Source organism: Triturus cristatus, chromosome 2_2, assembly GCF_964204655.1.
Source record: "Triturus cristatus chromosome 2_2, aTriCri1.1, whole genome shotgun sequence".
In the NCBI taxonomy this organism is placed as follows: domain Eukaryota; kingdom Metazoa; phylum Chordata; class Amphibia; order Caudata; family Salamandridae; genus Triturus; species Triturus cristatus.
This window is the reverse complement of record NC_140582.1, coordinates 825,528,322-825,543,220: the sequence shown is the minus strand read 5'-3', so window position 1 is coordinate 825,543,220 and position 14,899 is coordinate 825,528,322. Positions and strand designations below refer to the sequence as shown.

The 14,899-nt window shown below is 47.7% G+C and overlaps 1 protein-coding gene across 1 annotated transcript in view; it reads right to left on the bottom strand.

Annotated features, from left to right (window-relative positions):
- GABRA2 (gamma-aminobutyric acid type A receptor subunit alpha2) overlaps positions 1 to 14,899 on the bottom strand; it is a 647,485-nt gene that overhangs the window by 140,880 nt on the left and 491,706 nt on the right. The window contains exon 7 of the mRNA XM_085642160.1: positions 11,877 to 12,020. Within this exon, the coding sequence (XP_085498286.1) occupies positions 11,877 to 12,020 (144 nt within the window). The remainder of the gene's footprint in view (positions 1 to 11,876; positions 12,021 to 14,899) is intronic.

Genomic DNA, 14,899 nt, shown 5'->3' with positions numbered 1-14,899 from the left:
CAACCCCCAAACACAAGCGAAAGCAGTACAGGGGCCTTGGTCCTCACGGCCTCCGCGCCGGCCGAGCCTCTTGTACTGAACACAACGTTGGCAATAACGTTGGATGACCCTGAGATGAGAAAGAAAGATTCCACCAGAATGAATCGACTAACAAAGGACGAACGAGCGGGAATCGACAAGATAGTAAGGACACTGGTGGTGTGAAAGGAAAGTGAGGAGTATATAACAGACGTGTATAACTCATATGCCGACAACCGCAGATGACACTTTGTCGTACGACTTTGTTATCACGCCCTGAATACATATGAGGATAGGTACCACGATAAAGGTCCCGAAGGCTTAGCGGCCCTATATAGGAAGGTAGACATTGGGGAAGAAGGAGAGGGCGATGTGACGGACCTCTTCACTCATACACTCGAGGTCTACCGGCACCTTAAAGAGCACAGGCAGACAACCAAAGCAGAAACCCCCATAGCGACTAAGCCCCAGCCAGGAAGGGCTGATACCATGATGCCCATCAAAGAGGCCGCCCCCTACTGGGTCCCCCCACGAGGTCAGGGAACACATGACGACATCAACCACCAAGATGCGAATGGAAGGGTTGTATAGAATTGGGTCTACCAGCCATGGGACCGACAAGACATTTTGACCTTTAGAAAAACCCTACCCGACTTGAGAAAGAACCCGACTGCCTTCTATACCGAACTAGGTACAGCCTTAGGTTCAACAATAATGACCTTAGCAGATATCGACTTGTTCTTCGGGTTATGTCTGCCGGCTGATGTGTGGAAGCAAATCCGGAAAGTTGACCACGCTGAGCCATTCGGATATACTTGGGTACAACTTGATACCATAGACAAACAGCGAGAACTGGGACAGAAACCCCCGAAAGCCATATTGGAGCTCCCAGACAAGATTGTACAGAAGTTGAAGACTTTAATCCCAGAAAGAAAGGTAGACTGGCCGATAGTGACGGCTTGTCGCCAGAAACCCCAGGAGGATGTGTCTGAATACTTCTCTCGATTCGAGACCGTGTTTTCCGATTATAGTGGCCAGGACATGACCACTGCAACCGGACATCACCTCTTTGTCCAGAATTATGTGAAGGGTCTGTCACAAGAAGTCTCCCAGAAGCTACAGACCAGCGAGAGTAGTTGGGCAGCCTCCAAACCCGCAGCAATCCTCCAGATGGCCCAATACTACGAAAACCAAAAGATAGGGCGTCAGAGAGGAAGAAAAAGGAACTGAAGGAGAGGGTAATGATAGCACAGTTGCAAGGGGTGACCATAGGAAGGGAACCCCCAAAAGGGAATTACCAACCAACCGCCTCTAGAAAGCTACCCCCTAGAGACCATACACCTGCACCCTACAACGGACGGAGAGACTTAGATGGGAACCAATGTGCGTTCTGTAGAGGGTTCGGACACTGGAAATCCCAGTGCCCGGTCCTTCTGGAAATGAACAAAAATAGGGACCCCAGAGACATAGCATATGACCCCAGAAATAGAGGACAGGGACGAGGGTACACGAACGACGCCATCAACGACAGGCCAGGCAGACCAAACACCTTTGATCGCCCCCGACAAAACCAGTGTCAGCAGTCCGACTACGAAAGCACCCATGACTTCGCATAGGACCGCCAGGGGCAAGGGAGGAATCCAGTCGAACTCCGTGTTGACCAGCAAGGTCCTTACGTCACTGCTAAGGTCTTGGGCACAAAGTCTCCATTCCTGGTAGATACTGGGGCGACACGTAGTGCGTTATCTAAACGACTGATTCCTAGGGCACCCTTGTCTGGCTCACACGTAACCTCAATAGGCTTCGATGGAACGCCCTCCACTAACCCCTTATCAGCACCAATCTCCTTTGACTTAGAATATAACGCCACTGACAAGACCTTTCTGCTCTCCTCCAACACCCCCGATGCTATTATGGGACTCGATTTGCTAAAACATTTCCGAGCTACCATCAGATGTTCCCCAGACGGAGTTCGAGTCATCCTGCACGATAACCCAGATCTGTTCAGACCTTGTCACACACGACGTATGCTCTCTATAACTGATGCTGACCTGTCCCTACTCGACACGTTACCCTCACATCTATGGGCTAAAACCGACTCAGATGTAGGGCGCATGGTGATCGACCCAGTACACATAACCGTCCGACCGGACGCAGTGCTACCAAAGCTTCCACAGTATGGAATATCGCCCGAAGGTGAGAAGGCATTGGTGGAAATCATCCAGTCCCTAGTCAATGCAGGAGTAGTAGAAGAAGTAGTCAGTAATGTTTGCAACAGCCCTATCCTACCCATTGTAAAGAAGCAAGGCGAGGGAGATGAGAAAGCATACCGCTTCATTGTTGACTTACGAGAAGTTAACAAAGTAGTCATACCTCAGTACCCCGTGGTCTCAGACATCACCACCATCCTCACCCTAATTCCGTCCACTGCCACCACCTTTACTGTTATTGATCTCAAGAACGCATTCTTCTCCATCCCCATCCACCCAGACAGCCGCTACCTGTTCGGCTTCACTTTAAAAGCCCGGTCGTACAGATTCTGTAGGGCACCCCAAGGCTACACTGAGAGTCCCAGCATTTATAGCCAAGCTCCCAAGAGACAACTAGATGCAGTCCAATTACCCGATGGAGTGGTGTTAATACAGTACGTCGACGACATTCTTTTGGCGGACGACACCACCCCACTTGCTGTCACGGCCACCCTTCACCTCCTCCACTTCCTCGCGGAGAACGGTCACAAGGTCTCCAGGAAGAAGTTACAGTTCTGCCAACCCCAAGTGACATACCTAGGCCACCTCCTATCCAAGGATGGGAGGAAACTTACCCCTGACCGAATTCAGACCATCCTAGAAACCCCTGTTCCCAAAACTCAGAAGCAAGTGCGGTCTCTAGTAGGCCTCACCTCCTTTTGTCGACAGTGGTTGCCAAACTTCAGTCTTATTGTAAAACCTCTGCTTTCCCTGTTGGCTAAAGATGTCCCCTTTCCCCTCCCCTGGACACCCGAATGCCAATCCTCCTTCAAAGAATTACGAGACGCCCTCTGCTCGGCCCCAGTCCTAGGAACCCCAGACTACACTAAACCTTTCTCCCTCTACACCCACGAAAGGAAGGGATGCGCGTTGTCTGTCCTAACCCAGTCCATAGGTCCTAAACAACGCCCTTGTGCCTACTTCTCTGCCCCTCTTGACCCTGTAGCCAGAGCTTTGCCCGCCTGCCTTCGAGCAGTAGCCGCCGCTGCTGTCTCTATCCAGCAAAGTGAGGGGATCGTGCTCTCGAACCCCCTCACTGTATTGGTACCCCATGCGGTTGACACCCTCCTGAACCAGACCAAGACTCAACACCTGACTAGCGCACGACTGACTGGCTATGAACTGACTCTGCTTGCACCCCACATCACATTGAAACGAAGCACCACTCTGAATCCAGCCACTCTACTACCTCTCCCTGACACTGACCCCAATGCGCCCCCCATACATGACTGCGTGACTCTCACCGACGAACAGACCAAGAGTAGGATTGACCTTCGAGATACTGCCTTCCCGGACCCTGACGGAGAACTATGGGTGGATGGCTCATGCATCAAGCTCCCCGATGGCACCACTTCCGCTGCCTATGCAGTCACCACAGCCCGAACAATTGTTGAGACAGCCCGCATCATACAGCGATCCGCACAGGCGGCTGAACTGATTGCTCTCACACGAGCATGCATCCTGGCAGCAGGGACAACCGCAAACATTTACACAGACAGCCAATACGCCTTCGGGGTAGTTCACCACTTTGGGCTCCTTTGGAAGGAGAGGGGATTCTTGACTTCCCATGGCACACCCATCCTGCATGGAGATCTAGTCTCTGCCCTGACCGAAGCAGTCCTCCTCCCCACACGGCTGGCTGTGATCAAATGCCAGGCACATAAGAAATTGACAGACATTATAGGACAGGGAAATGCACTGGCTGACATTACTGCCTGAACCACAGCCGAGAATAGGTCCACGACCCGTATGTACGTAACCAGGTCACAAACTGAGAAATGGAAGGATGCTAGGGAAACGATTAGGGACATCCAATTAGCCAGCTCACCACACAAATTAACTGAATGGGCACGGGTGGGATTGAAGGACGATGACGGTTGCTGGCGAACTAAAGACTCGAACAAATGGTTGCTACCTGACTCATACTTGATCCCCATGCTGACCATGGCACACTCCCCCGCACACATAGGGACGCTCCCATGATCGAATTCATCTCCAAAGTCTGGCACAACGAAAAAATCTCAGACTCAGCCAAACGTCTGGTCCAACAATGCCTGGTCTGCCTCCAACACAACCCTGGGAAAGGAACTGCTGTACCCCGGGGAGGGTTTGGGGTTCCCAATCACCCCTTTGAAGTCCTACAAATGGACTACGTCCAGTTAGAAAGGTGCCAAGGTTTGAAGTACGTACTTGTCGTTGTGTGCGCCTTCAGCAAGTGGGTGGAAGCCTACCCAACCCGCGACAACACTGCTATGACTACCGCATAAGTACTACTGAAAGAATTCTTCCCCCGGTACGGCCTTTGTCGAATTTTGTGGAGCGACAACGGCCCCCACTTTGTAGCCGAGGTTATCCAACTCATCTTAAAGGGGCTGGGTGTAAAACAGAAGTTCCATGCGGTCTTCCATCCCCAATCTGCAGGCTTGGTTGAGCGACATAATGCCACATTGAAGCTTAAGATAGCAAAAATAGTTGCCACCACAGGACTGAAATGGCCAGACGCTCTCCCGCTAGCATTGCTATCAATGCGTTCCACCCCCACCAAACACCACTTAACCCCCTACGAGGTCGTCTTCGGGTGGCCCATGAACCTTTGGGTTGCACCGAAACCAACATCCATCCATGACGTCCCGGACGTCCTCATGTCTGACTATTTGTACAACCTAACTAAAACGTTGTCTGTTATCCATCAGCAGGTGCTGCAAGCCATTCCCGACGTTTCCAGAGGCCCCGGGCACGACATCCAACCGGGTGACTTTGTCTTAGTGCGTAACTTCCAGCGCACCAAGAGTCTGGAGCCCCGGTGGACGGGCCCTCTGCAAGTCCTGATCACCACCCGAACAGCTCTTCGAGTGGAGGGGAAGCGCAATTGGCTGCATGCACACCACTGCAAGAAGGTATCATCGACCCTGACGACCACGGACAACATCACCGCCCAAGAGGAACTACTGGACAAAGACCGACCATCCCTGAGCCACTGCCCGGATACAGAGACACTTGAATTAATGAAATATCCCGATCCCACTGTGCCATCCAAAGAAGGGTATAACCTACGACGAAAGGAGGGAACTTCGGCTAAGCAGACCACAAACTAAGTTGAAATCTCAAGAGCGGTTGCCTAGCCACCTCAAAGGCCACCAGGAGAGAAACTAGACAAAGTCTGTGGTTCTGCCCGCTACCGAGTCCCTTGAAGGTGATGGAAGCATCCGACATGAAGATGATGGAAGCAACCGGACGCCCAAAGATCCACTACAAAATCCCAAAGACTGACAAAATGCACAGCTCAAAGACTATTGCACTTTTCATTACCCTTCTCTTTTGCCTTCTCCTCATGGTCACCTTCTGGATCATGGAGGAGAGCGCACCCGCCCATAAGACATTGCTGACCACCGTTCCACCTACCACCATGAAAGAACACCATCTGATCTCACTTTCACCCCAACTCCGAGAAAGGCGTAAGGAGTTCTGGAATAACTCTTTTGTGCAGTTGCTCCACCAACACAATCTTGCCTCCAATGCCACTAATTGCTGGATCTGTGGATTGCTACCACATGCCACCAGACACTCTATCCCTTTCATCCCTTCACCTTTTTCGGTCCATGGTTCCTGCCTCGCCCGTCTAATCCTCCTGCAGGAAAGCTACAAGGACAATGCCACTTCCGGCAAAACTGTGTCACACTTCTACCATGGGTTCTGGCTGAACAAAACTGGAAAAACTTCTGCCCCCTTCTGTCCTCTGAGATCAAACACTTCCTTTCACATGGACATCCCTGCCAAAGAACGAGTTGAAATGCAGGTGTTTAACAACCCAGCCAGACCCACCTTCTCTTACCTCCGGAAACGAACGGCCGCCACCCTAACAGTGGCCCTATCCGTCATCAACATCACTGGACTTGTGTGCCTCGAAGGCCTGGGGGCGCAGCTGGTGGGCCACAGCTCCTGCCTCATCACCCGAACATTGGACTCAGTTGATCCACCCTCCTTTGTTGCCTCCCCGAATATGTACTTCGTCTGTGGTACTAAGGCCTACACCTGGCTTCCGAAAGGTTGGGGAGGCACCTGCTACATCGCTTGTGTCCTTCCTCCGACATATGTGGCTCCAGCAAACCATCACCGACAGAAACGTGCCAAAGACATTGCGCAAGCCGACTCCACCGGAGCACAGTTCATGGACGCAGTAAAAGGACTTGTTCCACTCTGGGGTCCAATGGCAAACAGCCGTGCCATCCGCCACTTAACTCAGGCAGTCGAAACGGCGATGAACATTACGGCTGGCATCCTCGCCAACAACACCGCCGTGCTTCAGGCCGTCCGCCTGGTGGCTCTTCAGAACCGCCTCGTTCTAGATGTGGTTCTGGCTGATCGTGGAGGAGCATGCCGCATCATTGGGTCCAGCTGTTGTACCTACGTACCGGATAACTCACCCTCAGTCTACAAAGCAATTGAACACCTCCACAGACTTTCCGCAGAGGTTCATCAGGGGCAAGAAGAATGGTCACTGGGAAGTTGGTTTTGGGACACTATTAGAAGTTGGGGATGGAGGCTGTTTTCATTTATCCTAATACCAATTGTGATACTATGTGGATGTTGCTTGGGGATTCAGTGTCTGCCACCTTTATGTTCGCTTTTTATGAACTGCATCTGCCCTAAGACTTTGAACTTTGAAGCGGAGCGAATGAAAGCTTTGTATGAGGTGGAAGTTCGTAGTATTATGGGGATAGATCCGAACTAAACAAGCTGGCGAGATATGTTAAAAGGGAGGACTGTGGAAATTTAGCTTGCGAACTGAACATTATCTGCGCCATCTTGTCTCTCCCCAGCGCGACACACAGGAAAGCGCACGGCAGCCATTTTAGGCACCCTGGTCTCTCCCTGCTCATTGCCGATCGCCAGCGCGTCCCCCTGGCGCTGCGGGCATTCCCCCGCGCGCTGGCCACCCCCGCTCTCTCATACACGGGCCATAAACCCTCTCCTTCTACGCGACCCTGCCATGGAACCAGATCCCACGCCTGACCGACATCCCATACATGGTCATGCATCTCTTTGATAACCCCCCTTCCTCTGCGCCCCATTGTCCGAACTGATCCCAGGCCATCACCTAGCCCTGCGGATGCAGTTTATTGCCCCTACTGTAAGGGAAACACCCCACATCAAAGGGATTACAGTAGATCAAGGCCCCCCACCCCCTGAGACCCGACCGGTCGCACACACCCCCGGGAATTGGCGGAATGTCCAGCTGTGTGATAGCCATCTCCTACTGTGGGTGGGGTGGGGACTTCCACTGTAGATATGTGTGGGAACGAGCTTGAAGAGGGCATTCTGAGGATGTTCTTTCATGTATCAAAGCGATCTCAAAAATGTGCCATGTATGATAAACCTGCAATAAAGTCATAAACCTGTGTATAAGAGGCCAGGCCTCAGAGATGCAGTTAGAGCACCTTGTGACGATACCTCGCTGTCTGATCTGATGTGTTCCACTCCGACGGAATAAAACTTTGTTTCCTGCCTTCCAGTCTCCGGCGCCTGCCTCTTTGTTGGTTTAGCATCGAATGGTATAAGAGGCGATTACCGCCGGGCAATACTTGAAAGGTTATCGACTACGACTGCCGCTACCATTTAACAGTGGGCGACAGGCAAACTGGCCTGCTAGTTCTGCAGACAGAAGACGCCACATGAGCAGCAAGGTTTTGTGTGGCAGGGATTAGTGAGATGTTGCAGACTGCACAGCGTCCCCGGAATTCTCTGCCTTGTAAATTTCGGGGTGACTTGCTGTTTGTTGATCAGAGAAGCTGTGCACCCCACAGTCCAAGTCCACCTCCAAGCCCTAGCTTTTTTTTAAAACAGCCTTCAGAACTGATTCCTTATTTGAGGAAAGATGAGAATTATGGAAATCACTTAAAAGTAAACTTTAACCTCACCCTTTTAAAGAGGACATGAGGACATATTGAGAGACCCTGAAATGTGTCCATAAAGCAGCGTGCAAAGTGAAGAGGAGGGTCTCTGTAGTGACGACAAAGAGAAGTCAAAGCCTGACTTCAGGGGCTTGATTCACAAAGGTAAACGTACACTTTTTTGTAAGCTTATTCTTTTTTTGTGCTGCGCCTTGAGACTCGTGGGGGACATTGTGAGAGTAATGTGCTTTGATAGCACTTGATATCGAAAAAGCACCTGACTCCCTGGGATGGGACCATATGTTCGAAGTCCTCAGGGCAGATGTCTTTGGGACAAACTTTGTTCGATGGGTGGGATTGTTGTACAGGGACCCAACAGCACAAGTATGGTCGGGTGGGTATATGTTACATAGCTGGAGAGTGGAGAGGGGAACCAAGCAAGTCTGCCTGCTGTTGCCACTTCTCTTTGTGATGGCAATAGAGCTATTGGCAATTTGGCTTTGGTGTGCGATGGCACCATGGAGCATACAGGAGAGCGCAAAAGCGCGTGTAGCAGGCGCACAACACCCATTGGACTCAAAGGGCTTCAGCCCCCCCCCCCCCGTCGTGTGTGGCAGCCCGGGATGAGACAGCTTCCCGGCGCACACACAGCCGCACCCGAGCACTTCACAGGTCTTTAAAAGACCATTTGCATGTTAATGAGGCCTCGCTGTTGTTTCACCCCTTCTAAGAGCCCCTGCAGTTCCACTCTGCATTATGGCTTAAAAGATTCAGCCCCCCCCCCCCGAAATTTTTTCTTAGCCCCCCCCCCGTAATTTGGCTCTAGTTGCCCCTCTGGTGTGTAGTATCCCTATATGGAGATGATGCTTTAGAATATGTAACCAGTCCTGAGGAGTCAATACTAGGTCTGGGCATAATAATTAATTCTGCCAGCAGAATCAGAGGAATTTGGTAATTGTGTGTTAATCCTGTAATGCGGAATTAAAAACAAATTCCACTGCTCTGCCAGCGGAATCAATCTGCAGTTTTTTGTTTTCAAACAGAGCTGAAAGAGGGAGCAGTCTCTCTATGTTTAAAACCTACTACAGATTAAAGTTTAATCTGCAGAGATTATTAAACACAGAGGCGTAGTGCCGTCTTTTGGCCCGGTTTAGAAATCACTCACTTCACTGCAGTGTATACCCCTCAGCACCCTTTTATACTCTGCAGTCATTACTGCAGTGTATGTAGGGGCGCACAGGGTATGCACTGCTTTGCATACCCCTCGGCACCTTTATGTGCTCTGCAGTGATTGTGCAGATTATGTAAGGGCGCTGAGTGGTATGCACTGCTGTGTATACCCCTCAGTGCCCCTATATACTCTGCGGTAATCACAACAGAGTATGTAAGGGACCTAAGAGGTATGGACTGCAGTGCATTTAGTATTTGATAGCTCTATTTCTTATTGCAAAATGCATCCTCGCATCCATTTTTGGATGCGAGGGTGAATTTTGTGCTAAAGAAATTGAGCCAAAAGGCCACTCCACCCCATTGCAGAATTTGGTGGAATTTTAAATGCAATTCTGCTAAACTAAATTCCGCCAATTCCACCCACCCCTAGTTGTTACCTCTGCTTCTACAGGGCCTTGAAACCTTTGCAGAGGTGTCAGGTCTGTGCATCAACATAATCAAAACGCTACCTTAACTCTTTGCTGGATTGCCTGACCTGGGCGTTGTTTAGGAGCCTTCGATATTTCGAGAACGAGGAACCTAGGTCACTCAATATGGTGCACACTCACCCCAACCAGAGTTTCGGTGATGGCGAGACAGGCACTGAGAAAAATGGTTCTACTTCCATGCTGCTTGTACCTATTGTAAAATGCAATGTACCAGATTACTCAACTTTTCTTTTAAGAACTTGATGAACTACTGGTCCATCTGGTGTGGTCTCGTCTGGTAAGAAAAGCAGAGTACGCTAATCACTACTGAAGATGAATCAGACAGAGGGGGTCTAGAACTACTAGTTCAGGAGGTCTATTTTATTACTGCGTACTTGCACCATGAAGTGAAGTGGTTTTCTGGGGACCCAAACTGGGAAACTACGTAATGATAGGGGCCCACCAGGATGGTGACTTCCTGATGCACCTGATGAGAGGAGCCCGCAACTCCTCCACACGCTACTACTGATAGCACAAGTGGCTTCAGAATGAGAAGTGGCAGTTAAATGTGTACAGGAATGCCCACCTTTTACCATAACACTACCAATTGAATAGCTGCAATCCCTTTGGCACAAACAGGAATTAATGTCACTGTCGGCGTGATAAAGTGGAGGGTGCCTAGCACTGGGTGAACTTTTCCCATGGGATAAATTTATCCCATTTGACAAGGCATGAGAGGCATTCAGAATTGGCTCCAGCAGTTCTTCCAGTTTGCTGAACTAATACACACAGCTTGGGAGGTAAGGAGAAACTTCCCGTCAGCAACCCTGGTCATATTACTGGACAGGGGTAGGGAGGACACTAGAGCAACCCTAAAAATAATAGATCGCAGTACCCACTACGGGCCCGCCAGACTTAAGAGGACGATTTACCAACACCTCTGTCCGACAAAGAATGTACAACAGCCTGTGCACAGGTGCAGGAGGTGTCGAGCGATAAACACGTTAAACTAATTCACTTTAACCTAAAGACGGCCAAATGCAACACAAATTCTCCACACTGTGCCTCTGTCCGACAAAGAATGGACAACAGCCTGTGCACAGGTGCAGGAGGTGGCTAGCGATAAACGGGTTAAACTACCTCACTTTAACCTAAAGACGGCCAAATGCAACACAAATTCTCCACACTGTGCCTCCTTCCGGCCACACGCCAGATAGAGATCCACTGGCTCTCAACTTGTGGTCCATCTCACTAAGAGGTGCAGGGACCTGGGGGAGTGGGCATTGGCAGAGGGGATAAGATTATGTAAGGTGTGACAAGACAGGGGAGCAGAGGAGGACATAGCCTGCTGGAGACTCTCCTTCAGGGGCAACAGGAAGAGGATTTGTTGGGGCAAAGCCCCACGACTTAATGACTGCTCAAAGAGGCTTGTGGCTTTGAGGTTGGATGTGCCCTACTAACCAGAGAGGATTGTCAGGGAGGACGGTGGTTCACTGGATAATAGAAAGGGATGGGGTGGGGGGGGATGGAGGAGGAGTCAGGCTGCTACTTAATAGGATGCAATGTTTCCAAATGCCACCTGATATGCTACTCTGTCAAAAAAATGTATACCAACCATGACAGCAGTTAAATACTGTGCCGGTGTGAGCTGCCGTTCTTATGTCGTAATCTGTTATTGCAATGTTCAAATAAAGCTCATAAATAAAGATTTGAAAAAATGATCGACAGACATAGAAATTGCAAAACCTGGATGTGAAGACCAGGAGTAATGAAGCACCATTCCTTAGGGGTTAATAGGGATTCAATTCTAATGTTAATTAGGTTTTAGGCGCCATCTGCATCCAGCATGGTTCCGGTAGACTCTGTTGATTTCCTCCAGTCAAGTTTTTCAGAAAACTAGGATTCAGGGATGGCAATGGTAGCTTAACCTAACGAAAACATCAACAATTGTATAGTGCAGGACTTTATTTTGACTGTAATCGTAACAGTTTGTGTTTGGGAAACACATAACATATACATAAACATATAATATCTCTGATATTTGTAAAATGGTCTGTTTTCCAATACTTATTCTTATTTACCTGTACTTGATTTAATTGTCTCCTTTCCAACTAAATGTCCTAAGAGATCATATTGGTTTAACCGAGAGCCATCTTCTGCAACTTCAACTGAATCAGTTGCATTGTAAGTCCACTTATAGGTAACTTCAGAGGTTGTATAGGCATCTGTAACGGTAAAGAAAAATGTAGTAAATGTTTAAGAAGACATTTCGACATCAACAGCATGGCATATTGGCAAATAATAACCTATTCTATTTTCCATTACTGCTCGAAAACTATTAGAGAAAGCATAATCACAATAACAATCTATAATGAATTTTTAAAAACGATAAATAGCTCTCGCATCTCTTGAGAAGGAGTGTTTTCTAATATTGTTTATACTGGAGTCCTCCAAGCACTAAATTAGAACAAACTAATACGCCTTTTCTGATTAGTAAATGCAGAACCCAGTTGTAAGCTCATCACAATGTCCACAAAATATGCAAATTAGCGTAATATTCATATGATTTCAGTGAGGTGTGTAGTGATGTGTGATGTTCAGTTTCAATGATGTGTGTAGCATTGCACAGATGACTGCTGCATTGTTTAGCACTAAAGAGAATGGCCTGATGTAAACTAGTATAATGTAAAGAGAGAGGCCCCCCTGCTGATAGGGTAAAAGTTCCTTAAGGCAGGGATCACTAAATCAATGTAAAAACTTAAGGCAACACAATTAAGGTAATCACTGTACAATATTATTTAAATAACAAAGGAATAAAGAAAGACCCAACAAGATCTCTATTAATCAAAAAAGTACAAAATATATTTTTATTAATGACATACAAAAAATATATAAAATATCCCATTCATACTGTCCCAATCGTACCAACAATCATTTCTCATCCAAAATTGGACTCAATTAAAAACAATCTCACAGATTTGATAACAACAGTAATGTGATAATCAGTGTTCACATATATAATCAGCCAAAGCAATGTGGCACAAATTCAGTTGACTTTAGTAATGTTCTACGCGCGTTTCGGCACTAGAAGGTGCCTTCGTCAGGAAAAGGCCACAGCTAAATCAACGATGATATCCCATATTCATCATTGGGAATGACCATCTAATGATGGTGCAGCTAGATCACTTCCTATAGAGATACAATGTTCAAGCTTGATGGAGTGTACACTGCTGTGAAAAGGATGTTCTGGGACTTAAAGGAGCAGTATAGATTTGATGCTAAGTGCTTAATTGAGTTTGTCCATGTGGGGATAACCACATTAAGAGAACTGGTTTAAGATGAAAAGTGATTATGACTGTTGATAGAAACTCGCAGGACTGAAAGTTCCACCTCACGCTATCAGGTATACGTGAGGATGACTGATGTTAACTGTTAAAATGATCGGCTCATTTACCTTTTCTAGAAATCTGCTCCAGCATACCCATATCTTCTTCACTTCTGACTCACTTATTCATTTACCTGGTATTCCTTTTCCTTGACTCTGTAGTCTGCAGCTGGACATGTACCACCTAATGCTTAACCCAGCAAAGACTGAGAGAATATTTTCCTTTCATCCACTGCTACTAAGCTAAAAGAACTACATCCTTCAGCACTTTCTATTATGGTTCCATTCTTCATCCTTCACCCTGAATCGTTGGGATGCATTTTCAGACATGCATAATCCAAACCTCAAGTACTATGGACTAAACCTGCTCAAAATCTGCAAGAGCCGGCACCAACTCAAATTCCCATCCTCCAAGAGCCTGATTAACACTATAGAGCCCATCAAACTTGAATAGTGCAACAGTACACATCTGACAACTAGAAGACTAAGGTGTTGCCACTTCGAGCATGTTTCATCTTCTCAAATTCAATTCCAACTCTCCCGAAAGGCATCAGGCATGCTGCCTCACAGTCTCATACACCTCTCTATAAAGTTTCCACAATGGTGTTTAATTTAATCTATGTTCTTACTCTAAAACAATTGTGTCCTATTAAGTTACGTCTAGTGCATGCTTCATCTACTTTACTCATAAGCCCCTTATCACCACAACTCTCATTAACATATTTCCCCATTTACTTTCTGCCACCCTAAACCCTTCTGAAGTGGTCCTTGGAAACCTCCTTTTCCACATACAAATATCTCTTTCACTTTGCCCACATGTACAATGTCATTAGGCAAAATACACAAATATCACTCTACAGACAATTGTGAAATTATGTGGAACCTCTGTCTGCCTTCTTCCGTTCTGCATCTTGTTTTTTTCAAACAAACACTTAAAAGTTGTGTACATTACACCTAATGCAATTGCTATGTAATTTCTATATTATGACGAATGAATCCATCAAAAGGAATACACAAAAGGCCTTGTACATAATTGTGGAAAATTATTTGATTGAAATGCACAAGGGCAGTTCAGAGTAAGGCCAGAAAGAAAGACTCCTAGCTATGCAACCCTGCCAAGTTTCCCAGGTCCAAGCATGACGTGCTGCTCCAGTCCAGGTTGTTTATTTGAAATATGGGTTTGTAGTCTTCTTTACTCCATTTTGAAGTTAGGCTACAATTTTTATTGGAAAAACCTGGAATGAAGCTGCACATCATGCATAAACCTGGGAAACTCAGCAGCAATGGTTATGCAGATTTGTAGAGCACACTATCAGCTGGGATGGCATTCTGAAGCAAAGCAGGTGGGAATATAGCAAATGCAGGACCTGGTGACACAACTTGAAAAATCAGGTCTTCCGGTTCTTGTAGAATTCAAGACAGGAGGAGGAGACTCTTATGTGCAATGGCAGGTCATTCCACACTTTAGAAGCAATAAAGGAGAAGGCGCGACCGCTGGATTGGTTCTCTATATGCATGGGATGTGTGCAAGCAGCAGTCTAGACGGGTGGAGGAGTCTGGAAGGTTTGTGAAAGTAGATGTGATTGTTGAGGAATGATGGGCCAGTGTTATGTAGTGCCTTTAAACTGCCGGTAGGGAGCTTCAATTATGCTCCTTTGTGTATGGGTATCCAGCACCGCTCGTCTAGGTGTAGTGTTATGCGAGTGCAGCATTGGAGAT